Genomic DNA, 24166 nt, shown 5'->3' on the forward strand with positions numbered 1-24166 from the left:
TATCTATTTTAATATTATTATATTTTACAAAGTAACCATGTACAAAATTTTCAGACTGAACACATTTGCATTACAACTGTAATATCCCTTGAAAACAGTACTCCACTCACCACAAAAAAAATTAAATTACAGGAAGAATTTGATGGAGTTTTTGTTTTTAGGTTTTAAGCTTTTTCAGCTTACGATTCCAAAATAAACTCTTAACATAGAATCAGTAGGGTAAAACATGCAGAATAATGTCTTAATTTATTGTCAAATTTCTCATCATCCCTTTATATTTTGTCATTTTTCTTCATACCCATTTTCAGCTCAAGCTCAACATTGCACAACAGAAGTTTAGTTAGTTTCCACAAGAGAATGAACAGAACTTTATTTTATACTGATTTAATTTAAAAAACGCTCAATGTCAGTCTCTTTTCTGTGTAATGGATATGAGATTAGTACAGTACTTGAATAGAAAAGAAATGTAATCTCATCAGTGAAAGCAATGAAATCATGTGGAATTTCCTTCAGTGTGAATGTATTACTGTATTTTGCTGTTAGAATGTATATTCCCTTCAAACTGTTAATATTGTCATCAAATGTTTCTGTTTATGGGGAGATGGAGAAGCCAATCTTTTTGAGGCCAAATGAAGGCCAATCTCTTGGAGACACCCAAATACTGGTGTGGAACATACAATCTCGATCAGCAGCAGAGATGGATAACTTGAAAGCATTTAACAGGACAGGAGTGAATAAAGACTGGAGGTTGAATGAATAATGTTTGAAAAAAAAACATTCAGAGCACAAATATCATTGAAGATCAACTGGTCTGATTCATTTGATTTTGTTCAACTCATTCTATGTAAATCCATTACACTACAGAAATATCCAAAATATGTACAAATGCATAGTTTTAACATTTATAACTTGGGTTAACTGCAATATGTAATCAATAATTTCAAATGCGCAACTCACATTGGAGTTAACTGTATGGCGTAGTCCCACCAGATAAGTAAATCTGTTACAAATTGATAGCTGATACAGTCTAATGCTTGAAGTGGATACCTAAACAATTTGGTTTGATCAGTTCTAAAAAAAAAATTCACAGGAAATTGTTCTCACTGTTGACGGTGACTTTTATTTACACTCAATCCCATCACCAAGTCCATAAACCAGAACCAGATCTTGCCATGAAACAGAACAGTTAAATTTGTATAAAAACATCTAGCACTGCCATTTCCTGCAAATACAGAACTTATTTTTAATCCTTTGCCAAATTTTATTATCGGTTGAGTCCTTGCAATCATAAAATTCTGTTCCTGAAGTGTTCCATTAACGATAGTGTAGAGTCAATGGTTTAAATCTTTAACTTTAATGTAGTAATTGTTATATGACATTATTCAAGGAATGAAAGGAGAATGTTCGTGAGGCAGAAAGTATTGAAATGAAATACTAACAGGTGGTGGATTTTGCCAAGTTCAGTTAGAGCACCAGTGAAATAAAATACTGGCAAGTATAGCAGTTGAAACAGAATGATTAGAAAAAAACTTCTGGGAATTCAACTGGGTAACTAATATACTGTAAGTCTGAAAAATGTTGCAAGTAATTTCACAGGAACATTCTCTAATAGAGAACAATACACAGAGGAAACAGTCTCCTCCATCCTAATACTCAAAATAAAATGCTGCTTTTTGAGGGCTGTATTATCAGTTTTGTTTTTATGCCAAATACATGTTTTGTAGTCAATGGCAGCACTAAACCTTGCTATTAACATGGCTCAGTTTTTTCTTTTCTTCGAACTGCCTGTCCACCACCATGGATAGAGCTTCTAGGAATTTCTCCACTGTAACGGATGATGACTGAAAAAAAAAAATGGAAGCTACCTTGAAAAATAGCTCAGAAAATAGCTCACTGCACCTTAATGTAACAAGCAATGACAAAAGGATGGACTAATTTGCTATTTATCTTCAAAGCGGCAGTAGTACAATCTCCCCATATTGTGATATTTTTAAATGGTTCTATACTAAGTGCTGAGCATACAACTTTGAAGTGAAACATGCACTTATGTCAGTGGTTGGTTTTATTTAAAAAAAACCCGTAACACCTGCTTATAGACAGAAAATTGCAAATGCCCATTGCATGCTGGTTGTCAATTTTCAGAGACCAGTGTGCAAACAGAACATCCATTTGAAGTAATTGGGTCCATATGATAATGATTATTTAGAAAGGGACTGGAAGATAGATTAACAAACTTGAGAGGGTATGTTATGATTATCAGCAACATTCCTACCCAAAGTTGAGACACACAGCTTATAAAATAAGGGGTTCAAACCAAAGAAATTCAATCCACTTGTACTGTACTTATTTAAAAGCCAATGAATGCTAAGATAACAAATACTTTTTTGCCACTTATTCTAGTCAACTTAATTGAATTTAATGTCAAAGCAAAACTTCAGGGGTAACCAAGGAAACATTAGAGATGCATAACAGTATAGTCAGAAGAAGAGGTCTACAATATTAAAAGTCACCGATCTATCGCCAAAGTAAAATAACATTAATTGTTCTTCTCTTTTCAAAGATGTTGCCTAAACTGCAGAGTATTGCCAAAATTTGCTTCCTTCCCCAAATTTCAATACATTTCATAAATTTCAATATGAATTTCTGCAGTATTTTGTCAACATGAAGGAAGTAACCTGAAGGAATCAATTCCTATACAAAAAACACTGAAAACGTCGGAATCTAACTACACAAGCCACTTGAGGTGAGTACATACAGTGCCCTCCATAATGTTTGGGACAAAGACACTTATTTCCTTAATTCCCTGTGCTCCATGGTTTTAAATTCGTAATGAAACAATTCACATGCATTAATGTATGCATTCTAGATTTTATTCAAGGTTATTTCTATACATTTTTAGTTTCACCATGTAGAAATTACAGCACTTTTTATACATAGTCCCCTCATTTCAGGGCACCACAATGTTTGGGACATTTGTTATTTGTGAGTACTCAGGTATGTTTAATTGCTTCATTGGTGCAGGTATAAGAGAGCTAGGGTTGTTTCTAAGCTTTCAATTACCTTTGGAGTCTGTAGTTGCCATTTTTCAACACAAGGACCAGAATTGTGCCAATGAAAGTCAAAAAAGTCAAAGAAATCACGCAAACCTTAAGATTACAAAATGGAACATCATTAAGAAGAAAGAGAGTGCTGGTGAGTTCAGTAATTGCAAAGGGACTGGTATTCCAAGGAAGACCTCCATTTCTGATGACAAAATAATTCTCATCATAATGATGAAACATCCCCATCATATGTCTAACAGATCAGAAACCCTCTTCAGTAGGCAGGTGTGGATATGTCAATGACTACTGTCCTCAGAAGACTTCATTAGAAAAAGAGGCTACATTGCAAATGTAAACCACTAGTTAGCCAAAGAAAGATTGGCCAGATTACAGTTTGCCAAGAAGTATTTAAAAGAGTCTGCAGAATTCTGGAATAAGGTCAAGCACAGATAAGTGATGGCAAGAGCAAAGTGTGGAGGCACAAAGGAACTGCCCATGATCCAAAACATACCATCTTTGCCATAGTTTGCATCTTGTAGTGTAAAGCCTCGTTATTTCTGTTCATGAAGTCTCCTGCTGATAGTAGTCATCGTCCTGAAATGTTTCTAATCTGTTGGACATTCATTTGTGGATTTTTCTTCATTATGCTGAGAATTCTTCTATCATCAACAGTTGAGGTGTTCTTTGGAATACCAGTCCCTTTCATTGAGCTCACCAGTATGTTCTTTCTTCTTAATGATGTTACAAACTGTTGATTTTGGTAATCAGAAGGTTTAGATAATGTCTCTTGCTGTTTTATTCTTGATTTTCACCCTCATCATGGCTTCTTTGACTTTCAATGGCACAACTCTGGTCCTCATGTTGAAAAAAAGGCAACTACAGATTCCAAAGGTGATCAAAAGCTTAGAAGCAAACCTTGATCTCTTATACCTACACCAATGAATCAATTTAACATACCTGAGTACTTATAAAAACCTGTGAAGCCAAATATCCCAAATATTATGGTGCCCCAATGAGGGGACTATGTATAAAAAGAGCTGTAATTTCTACATGGTCAAACCAAATGTATACAAATAACCTTGAATAAAATCTGGAATGTGCATTTTAATTACATGTGAATTGTTTGATCACAAATTTAAAACTGTGGAGCACAGGGGGAAATCCCAAACATTATAGAGGGCTCTGTAAATGCAAATTAAACATGCATGGTCCCATCCACAAAGACACCATTGAATGACTAATGAAACCTACCTGAATAAAGAGTGCATGAGCCAGAAATGGTAGCTTTCGTAAAACTCGTCCACTAAGTCCTTCACTTTTCCTGAATTTCACAAAAATATGGAAAAATCATCATAATGAAAATTTAAATCCAAGGCAAGCATCAGTCCTTGCATAAAAAAATGACAGCACATGAATCATGAAATATAAAACAGGGTTGTACATTCAGTTACATCTAAATCAGCCATTCTCAATCTTTTATTTACTATGCCCCCCACCCCCCAAGGTCTCTGCTCAAAGTTTATGGACCCCCTTCCCTGTGAAGCATTTTTTTTTTGTTTCTTCCATACTTCTCTCCAACCAACTGCATAAATTTTTTTTTTAATTTATGAGATGCAAAGAAAATAAGTATTTCACATAAATGTTCTGTGGCCCCCAGGAGGGTAGTCAGAGTCCCGTTGAGAATAGCTGATCTAAATCATATAACATGCAGCTTATTTTTGTGGTTATTTTTAAACAGCTGAAGGACACAGCTACAAGATTTGTCTACAAATTGATGGATAGTTTGATACAATTTTAAGGGAGAGAACCAAAGAAAAATGACTGGTGTAAAGTTTCAAATGCAAGACATAATGCCAACACCAAAGTATAATAGAGTAATGAAAGGTTAATTCACATATCCCAAACCTCTCAGATTATGGAAGTAAGGAGCAGACATTAGCCATTTCCACCTTTGGAATCAGAGGGAAGTTTATCAGACAACTGCAGATATATGTCTACCAAGGGTAATCCTTTCTAGCCTCAAACCTCATCACCCAGTTTTATACAGGAGCATTTTCCCTCTCATCCTGGAAGTGGAAGGAAACAGAAAAATATACCATGCATACTATTCATTTGATAGCTTTTAAGAGTTGTGCAAGAAATACCGATTAGTTTTGAATTATTCTGCAAAGGAATGATGACTATGCAATATGTTAGCCTTTCTTCTGTTAATTCCAAGCATTAAGTTATTCAGGATGTACCATATGTTTCAGCATTGAAACCCTCAAAAAGCACCAAAAAAAAGGTTGATTTGTACGTCAGATACAAAAATGAGTCCTAAAATTCAACTCAAAAAACTGCTCGACACATATTCTGCGTATAAGACAAACTTTGAAACAAAAAAAAAACACAACCTACAACAAATTTTCAAGCTACCTGCATATTAGAAAGAAATTTTACAACTCTGTCCACCGAAGCAGTTCTCATCAAATATTGTTTCTTTGGCATTTTTCTTAACGTGTCTTCATTCTTTTTCCAATCTCTTACCAACTTATCATATATCTCAAATGTCCTTGCAGCAGTGCAGTTGCTGGATTACTTGGCCATTTCTATTATTTTTAACTTAAAACTTGCTTCATACTTTCATCGTTTGTTGGAGGCTCCATGATAACCACCATCTTCTGGCAACATCCAACAGCTCAGTCAACATGATTTAGGGGTGGGCGGGAGGGGGGGTTGACTTATATTCCTGATATATATGATAAAACCAAGAAAATGAGACTGAGAATGGGACCCCAACTTGTACACCAAAATATAGAGTATGTAGTAAGACATATCAGTCATGCAGCAGCTATGTAGTGAATAATACCCAACAAGGAATCGACAATACATGGAACTCACGATGCAATATTCTTCAGTGCCAAACTCAACCTTGATACATCATTTTCCAAGAAGCTGATCATGTGCAATTCTCTCAGGGTCAGGAGTTGTTGTCTGGGGTAGATGATCTGCCGCTAAAAAAAGCAGATATGAAAATTCTTTAAGGTAATCCATCTTGCTCACCTGGTCTACATCTCAAAAATAAATTAATTTTGCAATCTGAACATCAAGACAATGTTAGCTAACAGTACCATACCTTCATTAGTTCTTCAAGACAAGTGAGGTAGATTTTAAAGATGGCTGCTGTAGATGGTGGCCCAATATATTGTTTGATATCTGCTCGATCCACAAAAGCCAAATCTATCTTTTCAGTAATGTTTGATGTTGTTAGAATGACCACATTAGGAAACCTGAGCAGGGAAATTGATGGGGAGGAGATGAATGTGGAATGTTCAGAGAGAAGTAAATGAACAAACTTATGAATAAAAACCATAAACAGCTTAATAGTCCAAAGAGAGAACCTAAACTGAACACAACCACCTCAAAAGGGAGTGATTTGTCGTAATACCAATACAGTATTTCTCCCATCTGCCAAGTCAGCAAATAGGTTGAAGTGTATGCAATGGGTCATCTTTTGCCACTACTTTAAAAAATGATTATCAAGATACACTATTAAACGTAGTCACTATGCAATTCTAATTCTATTTTCCATTGTCATACTCCTGTACAGCATATAAAGAGGCCCTTCAGCCCACCTTGTCCATGCCAACTGTTGCCCATCTCAGCTAGTCCCATTTGCTTGTGCTTGTTGTACAGTCCCGCTGCTGTCACACTTTCTTGCTTAGCCCACCATAGAATGTCAGCACAGGCCACATCACTCCATGGATCATTGAAATCTTCATCCGTCAGCAGCACGTCAATATCTTCTGGCAACTGCTCCAAAAAAGCATGCTAAAACATGGAATTGTTCAAGTGAACCGGTACGGACTTGAAGGGCCGACATGGCCTGTTTCCGTTCTGTAAACGGTTATATGGTCCAAATTACTCTAAACTTCCTCCATCTTCATTTACTGTATGTCTGCGTGTCTTTCAAATGATAATGAGCCAGATCATAGGCATTTACATCTGGAGATCCAGAACACTATACAAGGAGCAGGTACAGCCTGTGGAAAGCCATCTCCTGGGCAAAGTGAAGATTCCGAACAAAAATGGAAACAGCGATGGATATACGACAGCTGTGGCAGGGCCTAAATAACATAAACTGCTACAAAATCTGGTGTAGTAGAAGACTGCAAAACTTCACTCCCAGATGGACTCAATGCCTTCTCCACTTGATTGACCACCAGAACAAAGGAGAGCCCCTGCATACCCCCATGTCCCATGGTGATCTTCTACTGTCAATGTCCGAGGATGACATGCAGGCTGCCCTCAGGAGAGCGAATCCAAGGAAAGCATCCAGTCTGGACAGATTACCTGGCCGACTACTGAAAATCTGAGTTGACCACCTTGCCAATGTATTCACAAATATCTTCAACATTTCTCTCCAGCAGAGCATGGTACCCACCTATCACCTGTACCCAAGAGTGTGGTAGTCTGCCTAAATGACTACCAACCAGTGGCAATCTCATCCAGTGAGGAAGTGTTTTGAAAGGCTGGTGTTCAAGCATATCAGATCCTGTGTGAGTGGCAACATGGATCCATTCTAAATTGTCCACCTCAACATCAGGTCTACAACAGATGCCATCTCACTGTCTCTGCACAAAACCCTGTAACACCTGGACAATAAAAAAGTATGCAGTTACTCCCCGACATAAGTCCGTGTTCCATTCTGGATGACCAGTCATATCTGGGAATGGATGCATGTCAGAATTGCGTACATACCTTGCGTCCTGGTGTCCATAGCCTGCATGCAGCCATCTTGGCTCCTCTGCACATGCGCAAGTCTTCAGTAGACACATGGATGGTGGGTTTGTGTATTGGAGTTCAGTTGGCATGTGCACAAGAGTTAAGCACCATAACGATATTGAATTCGTGCCCTTAATTCTCAGGCATGCACCAACTGAACTACAATAGGCGAACCCACTGTGCATGCCCCAACCGAAGACCCGTGCATGCACACAGGAATCAAGAAGGCCGCACCCAGCCTATGGATCCCGGGACGCCAACTCACAAGGTAAATACGCACATTTTGGCTCTTACATGCCCCATACCCCTGTTATAGTTTGTGAAATACAAGAAAAACTGAGAAGATTTTATATTTTTCCTTATTTTTAAAAACGTTCTGTCCTATGTGCGGATGGACGCAAGTGCATAGTTCACAAGTCAGGGAGTACCTGTACATCAGCATGAAATTTATTGTCTGCAGTTCGGCATTCATCCCCATCGTTCCTTCAAGTCTGAACAGCAAACTAAGACCTGGGCCTCAATACCCCACTGTGTAATTGGATCCTGGATTTCTTCATCTCCAGATCACAATTAGTGAGGAGTGGTGAACATCTTCTTCAGTACCAGAGCACCAGAGAGCTGCGTTCTTAACCCCCTGCTCTATTTGCTTTACACCAATGATAGCATGGCTTGCTACAACAACACCACCATCTACAAATTTGCAGACAATACCACAATAGTGGGTTGTATAAACAGGGGCGATGAGCCAGTGTACAGGAGGGAAATTGAAAATTTGACTTGTACCAACAACAACCTCACACTCAAATGTTGACAAAACTAAGGAGCGGATTATGGACTTTAGGAGGGGAAACCATAAATATATGGTCCAGTAATTGTGGGGTGGGGGGGTATGAAAGGTGGAGAGGGTGAACAAATTTAAATTCCTGGGAGTCACCATTTCACAGTCCTTTCCTGGACCCAACATATGAATATCAGCGTGAAGAAAGCACGACAGTGCCTTCACTTTCTCAGGAGTTTGTGGAGGTTTGATATGACATCAAAAACCTTGGGAAATATCTAGTGAAACGTGTGCTGACCGGCTGCATCACAGCCTGATATAGGGGCACCAATACTGCTGAATAAAAAGCCCTGCAAAAGGTAGTGGGCACAGCCCAGTACATCACAAGGAAAAATCTCCACATCAAGAAAATCTACATGGAACATTGCCGTCAGAGTGTAGCAGTGTAATTATCAAGGATTAACACCACCCAGGACATGCTCTGTTCGTGCTGCTGCCATCAGGAAAGTGATACAGGTGCCATAAAAGGCATACCACCAGGTTCACAAACAGTTGCAACCTATCCACCATCAGACTCTTAAACAAACTCAGAGACTCTTACTTTCCACATTATTTATTATTGAATATTGATTTTCTTTTTGCAGTTTCTTTACATTTCTTTCTTTGTTTACATTTCTCTTTTGTACACGCATCTTTTCTTGAGTACAGTTTTTTTTGCTCTACGGATAATTAGAAATTCTGCCTGGCCCAAGAATCTGAACTTTGAACTTCCCCTCTGAGTTTATTTTCATACACATTGTACAATGTACATATGCCTGAACAAATTAATTTCTGCAGCCAAACAGACAGTTACTAAAGAGACTATGATAGTAAACTAAATGAATTAAGAGATAAGACACAAAGGCAATAAATAGATAATAAATACCTAGAGTAACCCAAATGCAAAAAAGTGACTTGCAAAAGTAGAGGTTCGAGAGTCTGACAGTTGTTGGAAAGAAACTGTTTTTGAACCTAGAGGTGCTTACCTTCAGGCATCTGTATTTTCTTGAAAGTAGCAACAAGAGTTTGTTAACAGGGTAATGGGGGTCGTTTATGTTGGTTGCCTTCATGAGACAGCACCTCACATAGAGGTCGACAATGGATAGGAGGTCAGGGCCTGTGATTGACCTGGCTATGTATGCTACCTTCTGCAGCATTCTGTGTTCCTATACTCTTGAATGACCAAACCAGGCCTTGATGAAACCAATACTTTCCACATTGCATCTGTAAAAGTTTGTTTGAGTATTTGATGACATATCAAATCTCCTCAGGAAGTAGAGGCCTTCTTCACAGTTGTCTTCACAGCTGGTTCTATGAGAGATCTTCTGATAATATGAATTCTCAGGAACATGGTGGTACTTACCCTTCCCACCTCTGTCCCATCAACACAGATAGGCGTGTGGTCCTTCAGCCTCTCCCTCCTAAAATCAACAAGAGGCTCCTTTGTCTTGGTAAAGTTGAAAGCAAGACCTGGCACCATCCAGGAGATTCTCAATCTCCATCCTGTATCCTGATTCACCATTTCCAGTTATTTGGCCAACATGGTAGTGTCGATAGTGAATTATAGATTGCACTGGACCAAAACTAGATTATGCAGTCATGAATGTACAGAGGATGGAGCAGGGAATTAAGTGTGCAATCATGGGGTGTCTGCATTGCTGGTCAGCGAGAAGGAAGTAAGGCTGCCAATCTGCACTAATTGGGATCTGCCAATGAAGAAATAAAGGATCCAAATGCAGAGAGATAAACAGAATCCTAGATCACTTAGTTTGATCACAAGGTTTGCTGGTAACATGGCATTGAAGCAGAGCAGTCAATGAACAACAATTGAAGTAGGGTGTTCTTACAGTTCAGGCGATCTGCTCCATAAACAACCTCTCAAAGCACTTCATCACAGTAGCTGCAAGTGCCACTAGCCGTTAGTCGCTGAGGCTTGTTGCCTTGATTTCTTGGGCACAGGTATAATGATGTCCCTTTGAAGCAGGTAGGCTGAAGATGTCCACAAAAAAAAAATCAAACCAGTTCATTTGCATAGGTTTTAAGGACACAACCAGGTATGCTATTGAGCCAGAGCTTTCCATTGATTTGCCCTCCTGAAGGTTCTATTCATCTCAAGAGTTGCCAAGAACTGTGTAAGCTCTCAAGAGTGCACCATGTTTTCCCTCTTGAAATAAGTCTGGTAGGCATGCCCAGAAGTGATGTATCACAGTTAATGATACTACCTCCTTTCACCTTATAGGATGTAATGGCGTGCAAGCCCTGCCACAGCTGTTGAGCATCAGTCTCAGACTTGGCCCGGAATTGCCTGCTTGTATTGGTAATAGCCTTCCAGAGGTTGTAATCAGTCTTTCTGAATCTCCTGATCTAAACAACACAGTTCTGGTGCTCAGCAGTTTACAGATCTCTTGGTTCATCTATAGCTTGTGGTTACAATACACCCAGATGGTCTTAATGGGAATACGTTCATTAAAATATTTTCTGATAAAGTTTGTAACCACTGTGGCATATTCATTCAGACACACCGCTGAGTCCTTTAATATGGCCTAGTCAATTGACTCCAGATATACCATACCCAGAAATAACAATAACAAGTATTAAGACTTCACAAAATATATGAATGCTTTCAGTTGTCTTGCCATTAGCTGACATATTGTAAATCCTTGCATTGTTGATGGACAAATAAGAAATAAGTTGGAGGGGCACAAAGAAATGTGAGGAGGAATAGGACTGACAGGATTGCTCTTCTGGGAAACAAAATAGATTCAATGAACTAAATGTGCATTGCAGTAGGTGATGCTTACCTGTTTCGCTAGCAGATCATTAATTGCAATGTGTCAAAGAATATAACGAAGAGAATAAAAGAGAAAGTCTGAAACAAATTATTAGACTGCAGATCCATTACCAACGGTTTCAGCCCAGAGATGAAAATTATACTTTACACGGCTGATTTTTTTAACCAATTGACAAGAGTCAAGTTTACCTTTTGATTTGGTCTATTTGCGTCAACACAGCATTAACTACTCGAATGGCATCAGAAGGCTCTGTGCCAGCTTTTGAACTATTTCTGGCTGCTGTCAAACTTTCAACCTGCAGAATATGGGACAATAAGTGAACAGATCATCATGTTAGAAACAGATTATGATCCACAACATGATTTCAAGAGAAACCAGTTACTCTTAAAATTGGTTATTAATCAAATTCTTCCTTTCAATTAAAATAAAAATGCACAACTTCAGAATTGTGTTGATTTAATTAATCTTATTAAATTATTAATAGCTTTTAGTTCTTTGATAAAGGATTTCTGTTGATAATGATGCTTCACTGAAATGTCATAGAAGGGCAGCAATTTCTCTAAATAAACTAGTAAAGACAACAACACATCAATAAAGGAACTAATAAAATTCTATGAAAAAAACAGAAATTTGAGTCTTTTTCTTTGGCTTGGCTTCGCGGACGAAGATTTATGGAGGGGGTAAAAAGTCCACGTCAGCTGCAGGCTCGTTTGTGGCTGACAAGTCCGATGCGGGACAGGCAGACACGATTGCAGCGGTTGCAAGGGAAAATTGGTTGGTTGGGGTTGGGTGTTGGGTTTTTCCTCCTTTGCCTTTTGTCAGTGAGGTGGGCTCTGCGGTCTTCTTCAAAGGAGGTTGCTGCCCGCCAAACTGTGAGGCGCCAAGATGCACGGTTTGAGGCGTTATCAGCCCACTGGCGGTGGTCAATGTGGCAGGCACCAAGAGATTTCTTTAGGCAGTCCTTGTACCTTTTCTTTGGTGCACCTCTGTCACGGTGGCCAGTGGAGAGCTCGCCATATAACACGATCTTGGGAAGGCGATGGTCCTCCATTCTGGAGACGTGACCCATCCAGCGCAGCTGGATCTTCAGCAGCGTGGACTCGATGCTGTCGACCTCTGCCATCTCGAGTACTTCGACGTTAGGGGTGTAAGCGCTCCAATGGATGTTGAGGATGGAGCGGAGACAACGCTGGTGGAAGCGTTCTAGGAGCCGTAGGTGGTGCCGGTAGAGGACCCATGATTCGGAGCCGAACAGGAGTGTGGGTATGACAACGGCTCTGTATACGCTTATCTTTGTGAGGTTTTTCAGTTGGTTGTTTTTCCAGACTCTTTTGTGTAGTCTTCCAAAGGCGCTATTTGCCTTGGCGAGTCTGTTGTCTATCTCATTGTCGATCCTTGCATCTGATGAAATGGTGCAGCCGAGATAGGTAAACTGGTTGACCATTTTGAGTTTTGTGTGCCCGATGGAGATGTGGGGGGGCTGGTAGTCATGGTGGGGAGCTGGCTGATGGAGGACCTCAGTTTTCTTCAGGCTGACTTCCAGGCCAAACATTTTGGCAGTTTCCGCAAAGCAGGACGTCAAGCGCTGAAGAGCTGGCTCTGTATGGGCAACTAAAGCGGCATCATCTGCAAAGAGTAGTTCACGGACAAGTTTCTCTTGTGTCTTGGTGTGAGCTTGCAGGCGCCTCAGATTGAAGAGACTGCCATCCGTGCGGTACCGGATGTAAACAGCGTCTTCATTGTTGGGGTCTTTCATGGCTTGGTTCAGCATCATGCTGAAGAAGATTGAAAAGAGGGTTGGTGCGAGAACACAGCCTTGCTTCACGCCATTGTTAATGGAGAAGGGTTCAGAGAGCTCATTGCTGTATCTGACCCGACCTTGTTGGTTTTCGTGCAGTTGGATAATCATGTTGAGGAACTTTTTAGTCTTTTTAGATCCTTTCAATTTCCCCAAGGTTATGGAATTTGACTGAAATCAATGATTTAGAATAATGGATACTCTGGATTTATTAAAAAGGATTTTTTTCTTTGTTGTTCCCAATTATGTCATAAAGCAAAAACCAAGGATTAGTAGCACAAGCATGAAGTGGAGAGCAAAAAGTAGCCTAATAATTGTTTCTGAATATTTGATGGGAATGTTAAAATCTTGGAAGTTAGACTGAAAAACAAGAATTTCCTCGCAAATTCTATATAATGCAAGATCCAGTTCATTCTATCTACATGACCAGTCTTAGTAAACCTCGTCCACCGGCATGTTAACATTTCTTATATAACAAAGGATTGAGAATCATACTCTCAGATGAATATCTGCATCTCAAATCATGTACCCACATGCAACAAAAATGAACCTCAGTTTCACCGAAACTTGAATTCCTACTGTTTTCTTAAATGTTGCCTCCCCTACATGTTCAGGCAGTGCATTCCTGATTCCAACCATTCTTTTAGTGAAAAGGTCCTCATTAGTTCCCTCTAAATCTTTGCCCTCTCGTACAGTATTAAGATTTCTATTCATCCAATTTATACTCTCACAATATTGTACACCTGTATCAGGACCACCCTCAGCCCCCTCCACCAGAAGGAAACACAAGCTCTATTCTCATTTTCATTCAGCAATCTCACAGAAGCACAAGTGCTTGTATATCTTGGTGCTGTATGCAGCATTTTGCCTTGTCAAACTGGCTGTAATGCTTGTTTAGTGAACTCTAACTACACTGCAAAAGCAGTTTGCTATTCTCCCAATCTTTGAACAGCCCAAGGTCAAAAAACTTTTATATAAATCTTTGTTCCCAAGCATTAACAACATAACATAAAAACATGAACTAATGCAGATAATTGGCCCTTCCTGTATATAGTGAAATCGAGACTAATTCAAAGGGGGAATACACTAAAGCTTATCTCTATAATGTATCTATTCCAAAATGAGGGCCTGAAGCTAGGTTTACATAAGGCGAGGGAAAGGTGGAAATCGAACTTGGGCACAACGACCTGTGTCGGGACCGCATGACAGTAGTTATTAATGCCAGGTACAAAATGATGCAATACAATTTCCTGCATCAACTATACCTCATACCACAAAATCTAAATCGGAAATTTCAGAAATGTGTTTTAGGTGTGGTGTGGAGATTGGAACCTTTATCCATTCAACCTGGCTGTGTACAAAGGTGAAATCCTGCTGGGAGGACCTGGGGGACATTCTAAAAAAAATTACAAAGGTGAATTTTCCACAGGATCCAGAATTGTACCTTCTGGGAAACATTATGAACATGATTTTTAAACTATCCAGATACCAAATTCAGTTTGTGAAGATTGCCTTGGTGGTAGCCAGGAAATGTGTAGTGGTCATCTGGAAGTTTGACTCTCAACTAAATATTACACAACAGAATACAGAAATGCAGAGTTCTATTTCTCTGGAGAAAATCACACACAACTTATGGAGGAAATAATGATATTCTTAGGGTCTGGCAACCCTAACTGCAACACATTGGTACGCAGATATAATTATACCCATTCTAAATAAAAGAAAGTAATTACCCATGCCAGTAGTGGACTGATTGAGATAAATGAAGTTCGCAGATTATGTGCTCATGTATTTTGTTCCTTGCCTTTTTTATTCTAGGTTACTTTGGGTTTTTTTCAAGTTCCTTCAAGGGTCTATGATTTTACCGATAATTCTTTTTTGTATGTTTAATTTATATAATCTTCTTCTTGTGGTATTATGGTATGGGAAGGAGGGGAGAGTGGCGGGGGAAAGAAACAGACTCTGAATGTTATATACCATAGTTTTTTTTGAAAATTTTATTTTTCATTTGCATCAATACAATGTAATAAAAAGATACAAAATGATACAATTTTTCTTTTTATTCCCCTCCCCTAAAAGAAAAAGAGAAAAAAAACACCTGAATTTATTTATCATTCACTATTCATATATTCTTAACATATTATTCTATCCTGTACATATTAATTGGGAGGAGTGGGGGTTATGGACAATGTGGATGGACTCTTACTGATGAAATCCATATATGGTTTCCAAATCATAAAATTTAAGGAATCAACCTTCGAAGTTGTATGTAATTTTTTTCCAATGGTATACAGTTTTGAATTTCCATATGTCATCTATCTAACCATATAAAATGATCTGACTTCCATGTTACTGCTATACATTTCCATGCCACTGACATTGCTACACTCAAATATTTTTGTTGATATTGTTTAACTGCAATTTAGTATCAATCACCATGCAAAACTATTCTGAGATCTTTTGGTATCTGTATCTTCATAATTTGTCCCAATAATATATTCAAGTCTTACAAAATTTTCCCTCTTTTTCACAAGACCAAACTGCATGTAATAAAGGTTACTGCTACTTTGCTACATCTGAAACATGTCAGAACAATTTTAAATAGGTCCATGTAATTTATACAGTATGTAGTATAATTGGTGTAAAAATATTGTACCAATTGATATCTGACATTTATTGTATTAGTTACACTCTCCTGGCACAATCTTGACCAAGCATCATCATGAATTTGTATATTTGAATCTTTTTCTGCTTATTTTTGACTTTAATAGTTCTTGTACTTGTATATATATTGTCTTGTAATTGCATATACATATTAGTAATACATTCCTCAATCAATTTATAAATTATTAAATATTCAAATGGGCTCTGTTCCAGAAATCTAAAATTTGTGCTTAATTTCTCTTTTAAATACGATTTAAGATGATCGTATGAAAAAATAGTTTTATTTGGTATATTGTATTTCTCTTTCATTTGTTCAAAAGTCAAGAAAAAAAGAACCCAAGAAACAATCTTTAATCCTCTTTATTCCGTTATAGGCCAGATATCAAAGAAAGGATTATTTCAAGTAAAAGGAATAAATGGATTCTGCTTTAACATCATCTTAGCTATTTGGTACCTTTTAATTCCTCTTTTTATATGAATTCCATTCCATATCTTGAATAAATGTTTTAAAATTGATACTCCTTTCAAAGGTTCCTCGTTTCATTTATATAAAAAGTGTTTGGGATTAGTTTCTCATATATTATTCAATTTCAATATGTACCCATGCTGTCTTCTCCCCAATTTGATAACAGGAGGATAGAATTGAGCTGGTTTATAACAACTTTTAAAATTCAGCAACTGTAATCCTCTGTGATCAAATTTATAAGTTAGTTTTTCCAAAGCTGTCCTTGGCATTTTAATCACACCAAATAAATTTTCTTACACTTTTATTTAATTCTTGAAAAAACTTCATTGGTATAGGAATGGGTAATGACTGAAATAAATATTGCAACCTCGGAAAAATATTCATCTTTATACAATTTACCCTTCCTATTAAAGCTATTGATAAATCTTTCCCTCTCTTTAAATCTTCATTGATTGTTTTTTTTGTAATGGTAGATAATTCAATTTAAATAAATCATTTAAATTTCTATCAATATTAATTCCTAAATATTTAATTATTTCCTTTTGCCACTTAAACCTCATCACCTGCTTACTTATGTATACCCATCATTCATAGGCTTCACTTCACTCTTTCCTACATTATCTTTATAACCTGATATCAAAGCATATTCTGCCAATGATAAATTTATTTTCTTCAATTTTATTTCTGGTTCTGTAAGATGTAATATAACATCATCTGCAAACAAGCTAATTTTATGTTCTCTATTTTCTATCATAAAGCCCTTAATCTCATTATCTCTTATCACTTCTGCCAATGGTTCTATAGCCAATGCAAATAAAAATGGTGATAATGGGCATCATTGCTTGGATGACCTTTCTAATGGAAAAGGTTTAGATATTTACCTACTTGTGACCATCTTAGCTTTTGAATGATTTTACAAACCTCTTATCCAATATATAAAATCATTTAAAATTCCAAAAACATTTAATAGGTAAATATTTAGTTAATCTGTAGGCTAATAATTTGGATACAATTTTATAATCTGTATTTAATAATGATATTGGTCTATAAGAGGATGGTAATAAAGGATCTTTCCTTTTTTTGAAATAACTTATTAATGCTGTTTTAAAAGATTCTGTTAAAGGCATTAAGAGTCTCTCATTTGATCCAAAAGTCCCATAAAAACAGGAATTAACAACTCCTTAAATCATTTATAAAACTCCAGTGAGAAACCATCCTCTCCCGGAGCCTTATTATTTAGCAAAGACGTCAAAATATCATATACTTCAACATCCGTAAAGGAACTGGATAAATCCATTTTTTCATCAACATTTAATTCAGGCAATGTAATGTGATAGATATTCATCTATTTTTTCCTCATCATTTAAAGATTCGGACTGATATAATTGTTTATAAAAATTCCTAAAATCATCATTAATTTCTTGCATTTTATATGTAATTTGACCAGTTTAGTTTTTTCTTGCTATTACTGTCTTGATAATTGCTCCACTTTGAGTCGTCATGCTAAAATTTATGGGCTCTATCACCTAACTCATAATATTTCTGTCATGTATGCAGTACATCTTTCTACTTTATAAGATTGTATTGTATTACGTTTCAATTTTTTTGATTCCAATAGTCTTCATTTTTATGAACATGCAATTCCTTTTCAAAATACAATATACCTTTGTCTATTTGATCTACTTCTTTCATATGTCCCTTCATTTTAGATGTGTAACTTATTATTTGTCCTCTTAAATAGGCTTTCATAGAGTCCCATATAATAAATTTATTTGCAACTGAGTGTTCATTAATTTCTAGAAAAACTATCTGTTGTCTCATAAATTCACAAAAGTCCTTCCTCTTCAAAAGTATTGTATTAAATCTCCATCTATAATCTACATTTTGTTCTTCTTCCAATGCAATTGACATCACTAAAGGTAAATGATCTGATAATATTCTTGCTTGATATTCAATCTTCTGAACTCTAGCTTGCAATTGTGCAGACTAAAATCAATACATGAATATGTCTTATGTCTAAAAGAATAAAAATAGTCCCCATCATTAGGATGAATTTTCCTCCATCAACAAGTGTCATCTCATTCATTAAATCTGTCACGATTTTTACTACTTTATTTTTAACAATATTTCCACATGATCTACCTAGTTTTGAATCAAAAGTAAAATTAAAATCTCCACCCATTATTATTTACCCCTGGGAAAATTATAATTGCACAAAAATATCTTGTATAAATTTCCCATCATCTAAATATATATTCATTAATGTCCAATATTTTGAATAATATTTTTATTCTTGTACTTTTTCATTTCTGCTGCAGAAATTATTCTTTCATTTTTCTCCAGCTGTTTGGCTTTGAAACTTTGAGTAAATAAAAATTCCTGTTCTTCCTGTTTCTCCTCTTCCTTGCTGGAGCTGGTCTTTTTTAAAGTTGCCTCTTTTTTTTGTAATCTGTGCATGCGTGAGAAGTCACACACGCGCAGGTTCACATCTTCACCCAAGTCGGGCAGCCATTGTCTGGAGAGACCCTGTACTGCAGATTCCAAGGTCTCCCAGACTCTTGGCTTATCTCCCCTGGGCAGTACCTTACAAACATCCTGGATCCTTCCTTCAGGTAGGTCTTTCATCCTTATCTCGATCTTTTTCTTGCTCAGTTTCTTGTACTGTAATGGCGAGCTTATCTTTCTTTGGTACCATTTCAAAATGTTCTGCAGGTCTTCCAATATTTCTTTCTTCTATTATTCGTAAGTTTTGCTAACTTTTTTTCCAACTTTTGAGGAGAGTAGGGATTTTCAGTCTCACCCCACATCATCACATGACATGGCCCCTTATATACCATAGTTGAGAGAGTGTGTTGTTTGTTGGGATTTGTGTATTTGAAAATCAAAAATAAAATATTCAAAAAAACTAATGCAGCTAATTAAATAAGTAAATTAGCAAGATACTTCCTAGCCAATGAAAACAAAAGTAGCACTGTGATGGTAAGTGTGCTGATAACTGCATTTGTCCCCAATTAGCATAAATAAGATTCTCACATCAATTGTGGACAAACTACTGGAGAGGATTCTTAGTGGCAAGATTTACGAGGATTTAGAGAAGTATCATATTCTCATGACTTTGAAAAGACAGGTCGTGCCTCACAAGCCCAATTACGTATTTTGAGGTGACAAAAGAATTTGTGATCTACATGAATTTTAATAAGGTGTTTGACAAGGTCCCCTCTGGTAGGCTCATTCAGAAAGACATGAGCCATGGGATCCATGGTACCTGGCTCACCTATAAAAGGCAGAAAGTGGTAGTAGATAGAAAGTATTCTGCCTGGAACAGTGGTGTTCCGCAGGGATATATTCAGCGACTCCTGCTCATTGTTAATCTTATACATGACTTGGAGGGAGGGGAGGAGTAGGTTACTAAGTTGGCATATGATATGAAGGTTGGAGGTTTGCGGATAACCTATACTTCCTATAGGTTACAACAAGATATAGACAGGATGTAGTTGGGCCGAGAAATGGCAGATGGAGTTTAATCCTGATAAGTGTGAAGTTAATCACTTTGGAAGGTCAAATAACGGCAGAGTTCATGGTTGCTGGCAGAATTCTTAACAGTGTGGAGGAATTGAGGGATCTTAGGATCGAGGTCAATTGATCCCTCAAGGTTGCTGTGCAATTTGAAAGAGTCTTTGGGGCAGCATATGGTGGGCTCACCTTCATTAGTCAGCGAATTGAATAGAACAGGTGTGAGGTAACATTCCAGCCCTACAAAATTGGTGAGACCACACAGAGTACCGTATTCAGTTCTGGTCACCTCATGATGGGAAGGATGTAGATACTTTAGAGAGGATGCAGAGATTTTCCAGGTGGTTGGCTGGATTGGAAAACATGCCTTATGAAGCAAGCTTGACAGAGCTAGAGCTCTTCTCTTTGGATTGACAAAGGATTAGAGGTGACTTAATAGAGGGCTTTAAGATTATGAGGGGCAGGGATAGGGTGGATAGCCAACACTTTTTTTTCCAGCGGCGACAACAGCCAATGCCAAAGGACATCTATTTAAGTGGAGGAACATTTAAGGTAGACATCAGAGGTAGGATTTTTACATGGAGTGGTGGGTGCCTGAAATACATTGCCGGGGTGATGATGGAGGATGATACAATAGTGGCATTCAAAATGTTTATAGATAGGCATGTGAATGAAAGAAAAATAAAGGTTTATGGGTATGAGGTAGGAACGATTAGATTGTTATGGAGTAGGTTTACATAGGGTGACACAATATCATGGCTGAAGGGCCTGTACTTTGTTGTAATATTCTATGATCTAAGATTATTCAAATTTTATGGCATAGAAGCCTTTGGACAATCTGCTCTGTGGTGGAACTTGTGTTGCTGTGGAGTGACTTTCTATGTTACTTCATGTCATAACCCTCAGAATAAAAACAATCGGGAAAATATCTACTCAAGCTAACATGAAATCCTCAGTCGAGTCATTGTGACATCTTACCTCATCAATTAAAACAAATACAAGGGATTCAGTATCCATTATTAAGTCCCTGATAGCTTGAAACATCTTTGTAACAAGTTTACCACTCTGTTTAAAAGAAAATATATTGTGATTAAAATTCAAATAGTATTGATAGACTATCAAATCTAAAATATCACACTTAAAAACATATTTAAGTCAAACTTAATTGCATGTACTTAACAAATGGAGTCCACTTCAGCTTATAAAAAGACATCTTATCTTGAATTGAGAAAGATATCTTTTCCATAATTAAACAGGATTTCATCTCTAAACACCACCTATCCAAAGTTAATATATTTCTATCTTTCCAAGTAGGCGCTATACATTTCTTGGCCACCGCTAAGGCTAAATAGATAAAAGAAATCTGATAATCATTTAATCCTAAGTCAATTAATGATTGCATATTCCCTAATAAAAATATCAGGATCTAATACAACATAGATATTATATAAACTATTAAATATAGATTGAATACCTTTCCAAAACTGTTGCAATCGATCACAAAACCAAACAGTATGTAAAAAAGTATTAGCCGTCTGATCACAGCGAAAACAACAATCTACTTTATTAATTATTTGAAGTGTCTAAGCTTCATCCAGCATATGGACCGGAGGTTATACAGTAAAACCCTCAGTATCAAGCACCTCTGGGGATTGATGGTTGCTGAATTAATTGTATTTTACAGCTGTTTGAGACTTGCTCTTATAATGTACCTGCAATAGTTTAAAAGACAAAAATACTATACTGTACTTTCACTGAACAAATTTCATTTGCACGAACATATAAGCCTTAAAGCATTTTACTTTATTTTCCAGTCACATTCTTTGAAAACATTTAACCATTGCTGCATCATCAGGTTCCTCTACCCCATTGAGCTGCCCAAAAGACAAACAAAAACATTATAGATAATGAACCTCCCCCTTTCCCCCCAAATTTACAGATAAAGCCTCTGTCTGGGGAAAATTTTACTAAGCAGGGAGAAGGAGACACTAAGAGAGCCACCCCAATGGTGAGCAGCATCAACCAGCTTTTCATCCTGGGGGATGCCATTGCTGTTTCACACAACGTTATTCAGCACGAGGATAAACTGACATGAATCTTTGCATGTTGTCGATATAGCACATGGTTTCTGGTAAAAATTAATTTCTACTCAAAATGATAGTATTTTTTAAACTTAAAATCTTTTTCATGTTACCTGTGTTAAGATCAATTCCATTTTGATTTCATTTGATAATCGAATAAATCAGAGCAATTGAATCTGTTTATCATTCCAAAAGTTTTTCTGACTGATGATGTATTTGGCCGTTACCAAAATCTGCATGTGGTCCAAAAGACCGATCAAACCTAGACACACACTTTTTAAACACCTCCCATCAGGAAGAAGGCTTAAAAGTGTGAAAATACTAATCAAAAGGTTTAAAGACAGTTTATTCCTTGTACACATCAGGCTCCTGAATAAATCACATAACAATACTCCTATGATGCCATTGCTGGGTACTAATTAATATTCTTTTTCATTGGTCGTTTGCAGAAGAACCCTTCACACTGTACATTTAGTGACAAGTTAAACTTTAAATCATGGCATTCCTTATTGATAACTAGGTTCAACAATTGTGTGATACAATTTTGTGATGATTCATCCTGGCTATATTAAAGTAACATTAATATTAGCTTAGAATTGAAAACATAAATATAACCTTCCAGTACGATAGATTTAGTAAACTTTAGATAGTAATTGTAGTAATGAAGGGCTCATGCACAAAACATTAGTTACCCTTTACTTCCTTATAGATGCTGCTTGACCTGCTGCGTTTCTCCAGCACTGTTGTATATTGCATGGTGGTAAATAATTAGCTTATAGGATCAAGATCAACTAGAATATTTAACTATAATTATTTTTATTCACAAGGTTCTGGGATGAAAGATTGCAATTTCTTTTTTACAAGTTCATTTTTCACAAGAAAATAATCTGTGCTCATTTACCTCAGAAAACCATTTGGAGAAAAGACTATGGCTGTTGATTTCTATTAGCTGTCCATACCGGTACCTGAAAGACACAGATGCAATAACACATTTAATTTTATCAACTGTTCTAAACATGAATATTTTCCATCTCTCTCACATCATCCATGCTAATAGCTTTAATTAAATACAGTTCAACAGTTTACAGTTATGCAATTTCAGCAGTTATTTTTTAAATATACTAATTCAATGTAACATTACTGTGAATCTCTCACCTGTGAGAAAATCGAATAGTGAGTTTCTGAGCTAGTGCTTTGCATAAAGATGTTTTGCCAGTTCCCGGCGGACCTATTTTAAAGATAAAAAAACAAGGCTGTCTCAATATTTATATTTCCATTATTTCATTATGATCTAAAATGCACTGACCCAAAGAGATAACAGAATTAGATTTAATAGCAACTTTCTAAAGGGAAATGGCAATACATAGAAACAGGTAAAAAAGTGCAAGGTATAGGGTAGAAAGTGGGTGTGGGACCTAATACATTGAATCTGCACAGCAGGATGGCTCCAGTGACTACCCTGCAGTGAAATGTCATGCTACTCAAGGCAACCAAACCTGGAGAGATTTTTATTACTTTCCTCCCATGCTGGATTATCCACATTGACAATTACAACGGCACATGGATCCTGCTAAATGGTCTATTCATCGTGGCACCATATATAGAATTGTTGGCAGGTCTGCCATGCTATCACAATGAAACAAATTCTCAATTTTCCCATCATTATTTCACAATCACTTTAAAGTGGGAGATTTTATGCAGAAATAATGAACACAAATTGTGCACAATTTTCATCTTTAACGAAAATTCTGAATTACTTTTTCTGTAAGATAGATTCTTAAACACTATGTTTTAAACAATCTCACCCCATTCCCTTGGACCATGATCTAATAAATCAAAGGACATATTTAGAAAGACTGCTCTACTTAAAATACTCCACCATTTTATTTTCACCTTTAAACATCCCAGTTTTTCCAAAGCTCTTATTCAACTGGAAGATATTTTTTGCATTGTTCAGACAAAACTTAAACTTCTTTTAAAGGAGATAGTAACACTAGATTTTTCTACCTAATGTCTGTAAATGTTATCTGTTATTAACATTTTGCATCTTGCATTTTTTGAACATCTTTTAAAGGCAATGGTTTCTGAAAATATTCAGAGCTGAACTGACCTCACAGGTTGAAAAAAAATGTTTTACTCGGCATGACATTAGAACGACGATTGTCCTTGTTTCAGGTAACGCCCTCCCCTCTCTCTTTCCAATTCTTCTTTGCATTATCCGATTGACTTT

General features: G+C 36.9%; 1 protein-coding gene across 2 annotated transcripts in view; it reads right to left on the reverse strand.

Annotated features, from left to right (window-relative positions):
* Positions 1 to 795: 795 nt before the first annotated feature.
* trip13 (thyroid hormone receptor interactor 13) overlaps positions 796 to 24166 on the reverse strand; it is a 49611-nt gene continuing 26240 nt past the window's right edge. For both annotated transcript variants that reach the window (XM_069913329.1, XM_069913328.1), the window contains 8 exons: positions 23092 to 23164; positions 22838 to 22901; positions 20834 to 20920; positions 11603 to 11709; positions 6157 to 6310; positions 5922 to 6034; positions 4293 to 4362; positions 796 to 1841 (listed from right to left, as the gene is read on the reverse strand). In XM_069913329.1, the coding sequence (XP_069769430.1) occupies positions 1737 to 1841; positions 4293 to 4362; positions 5922 to 6034; positions 6157 to 6310; positions 11603 to 11709; positions 20834 to 20920; positions 22838 to 22901; positions 23092 to 23164 (773 nt within the window). In that variant the 3' untranslated portion in view covers positions 796 to 1736. The remainder of the gene's footprint in view (positions 1842 to 4292; positions 4363 to 5921; positions 6035 to 6156; positions 6311 to 11602; positions 11710 to 20833; positions 20921 to 22837; positions 22902 to 23091; positions 23165 to 24166) is intronic.

Source organism: Narcine bancroftii, chromosome 1 (genome assembly GCF_036971445.1).
Source record: "Narcine bancroftii isolate sNarBan1 chromosome 1, sNarBan1.hap1, whole genome shotgun sequence".
NCBI classification, from domain to species: Eukaryota; Metazoa; Chordata; class Chondrichthyes; order Torpediniformes; family Narcinidae; genus Narcine; species Narcine bancroftii.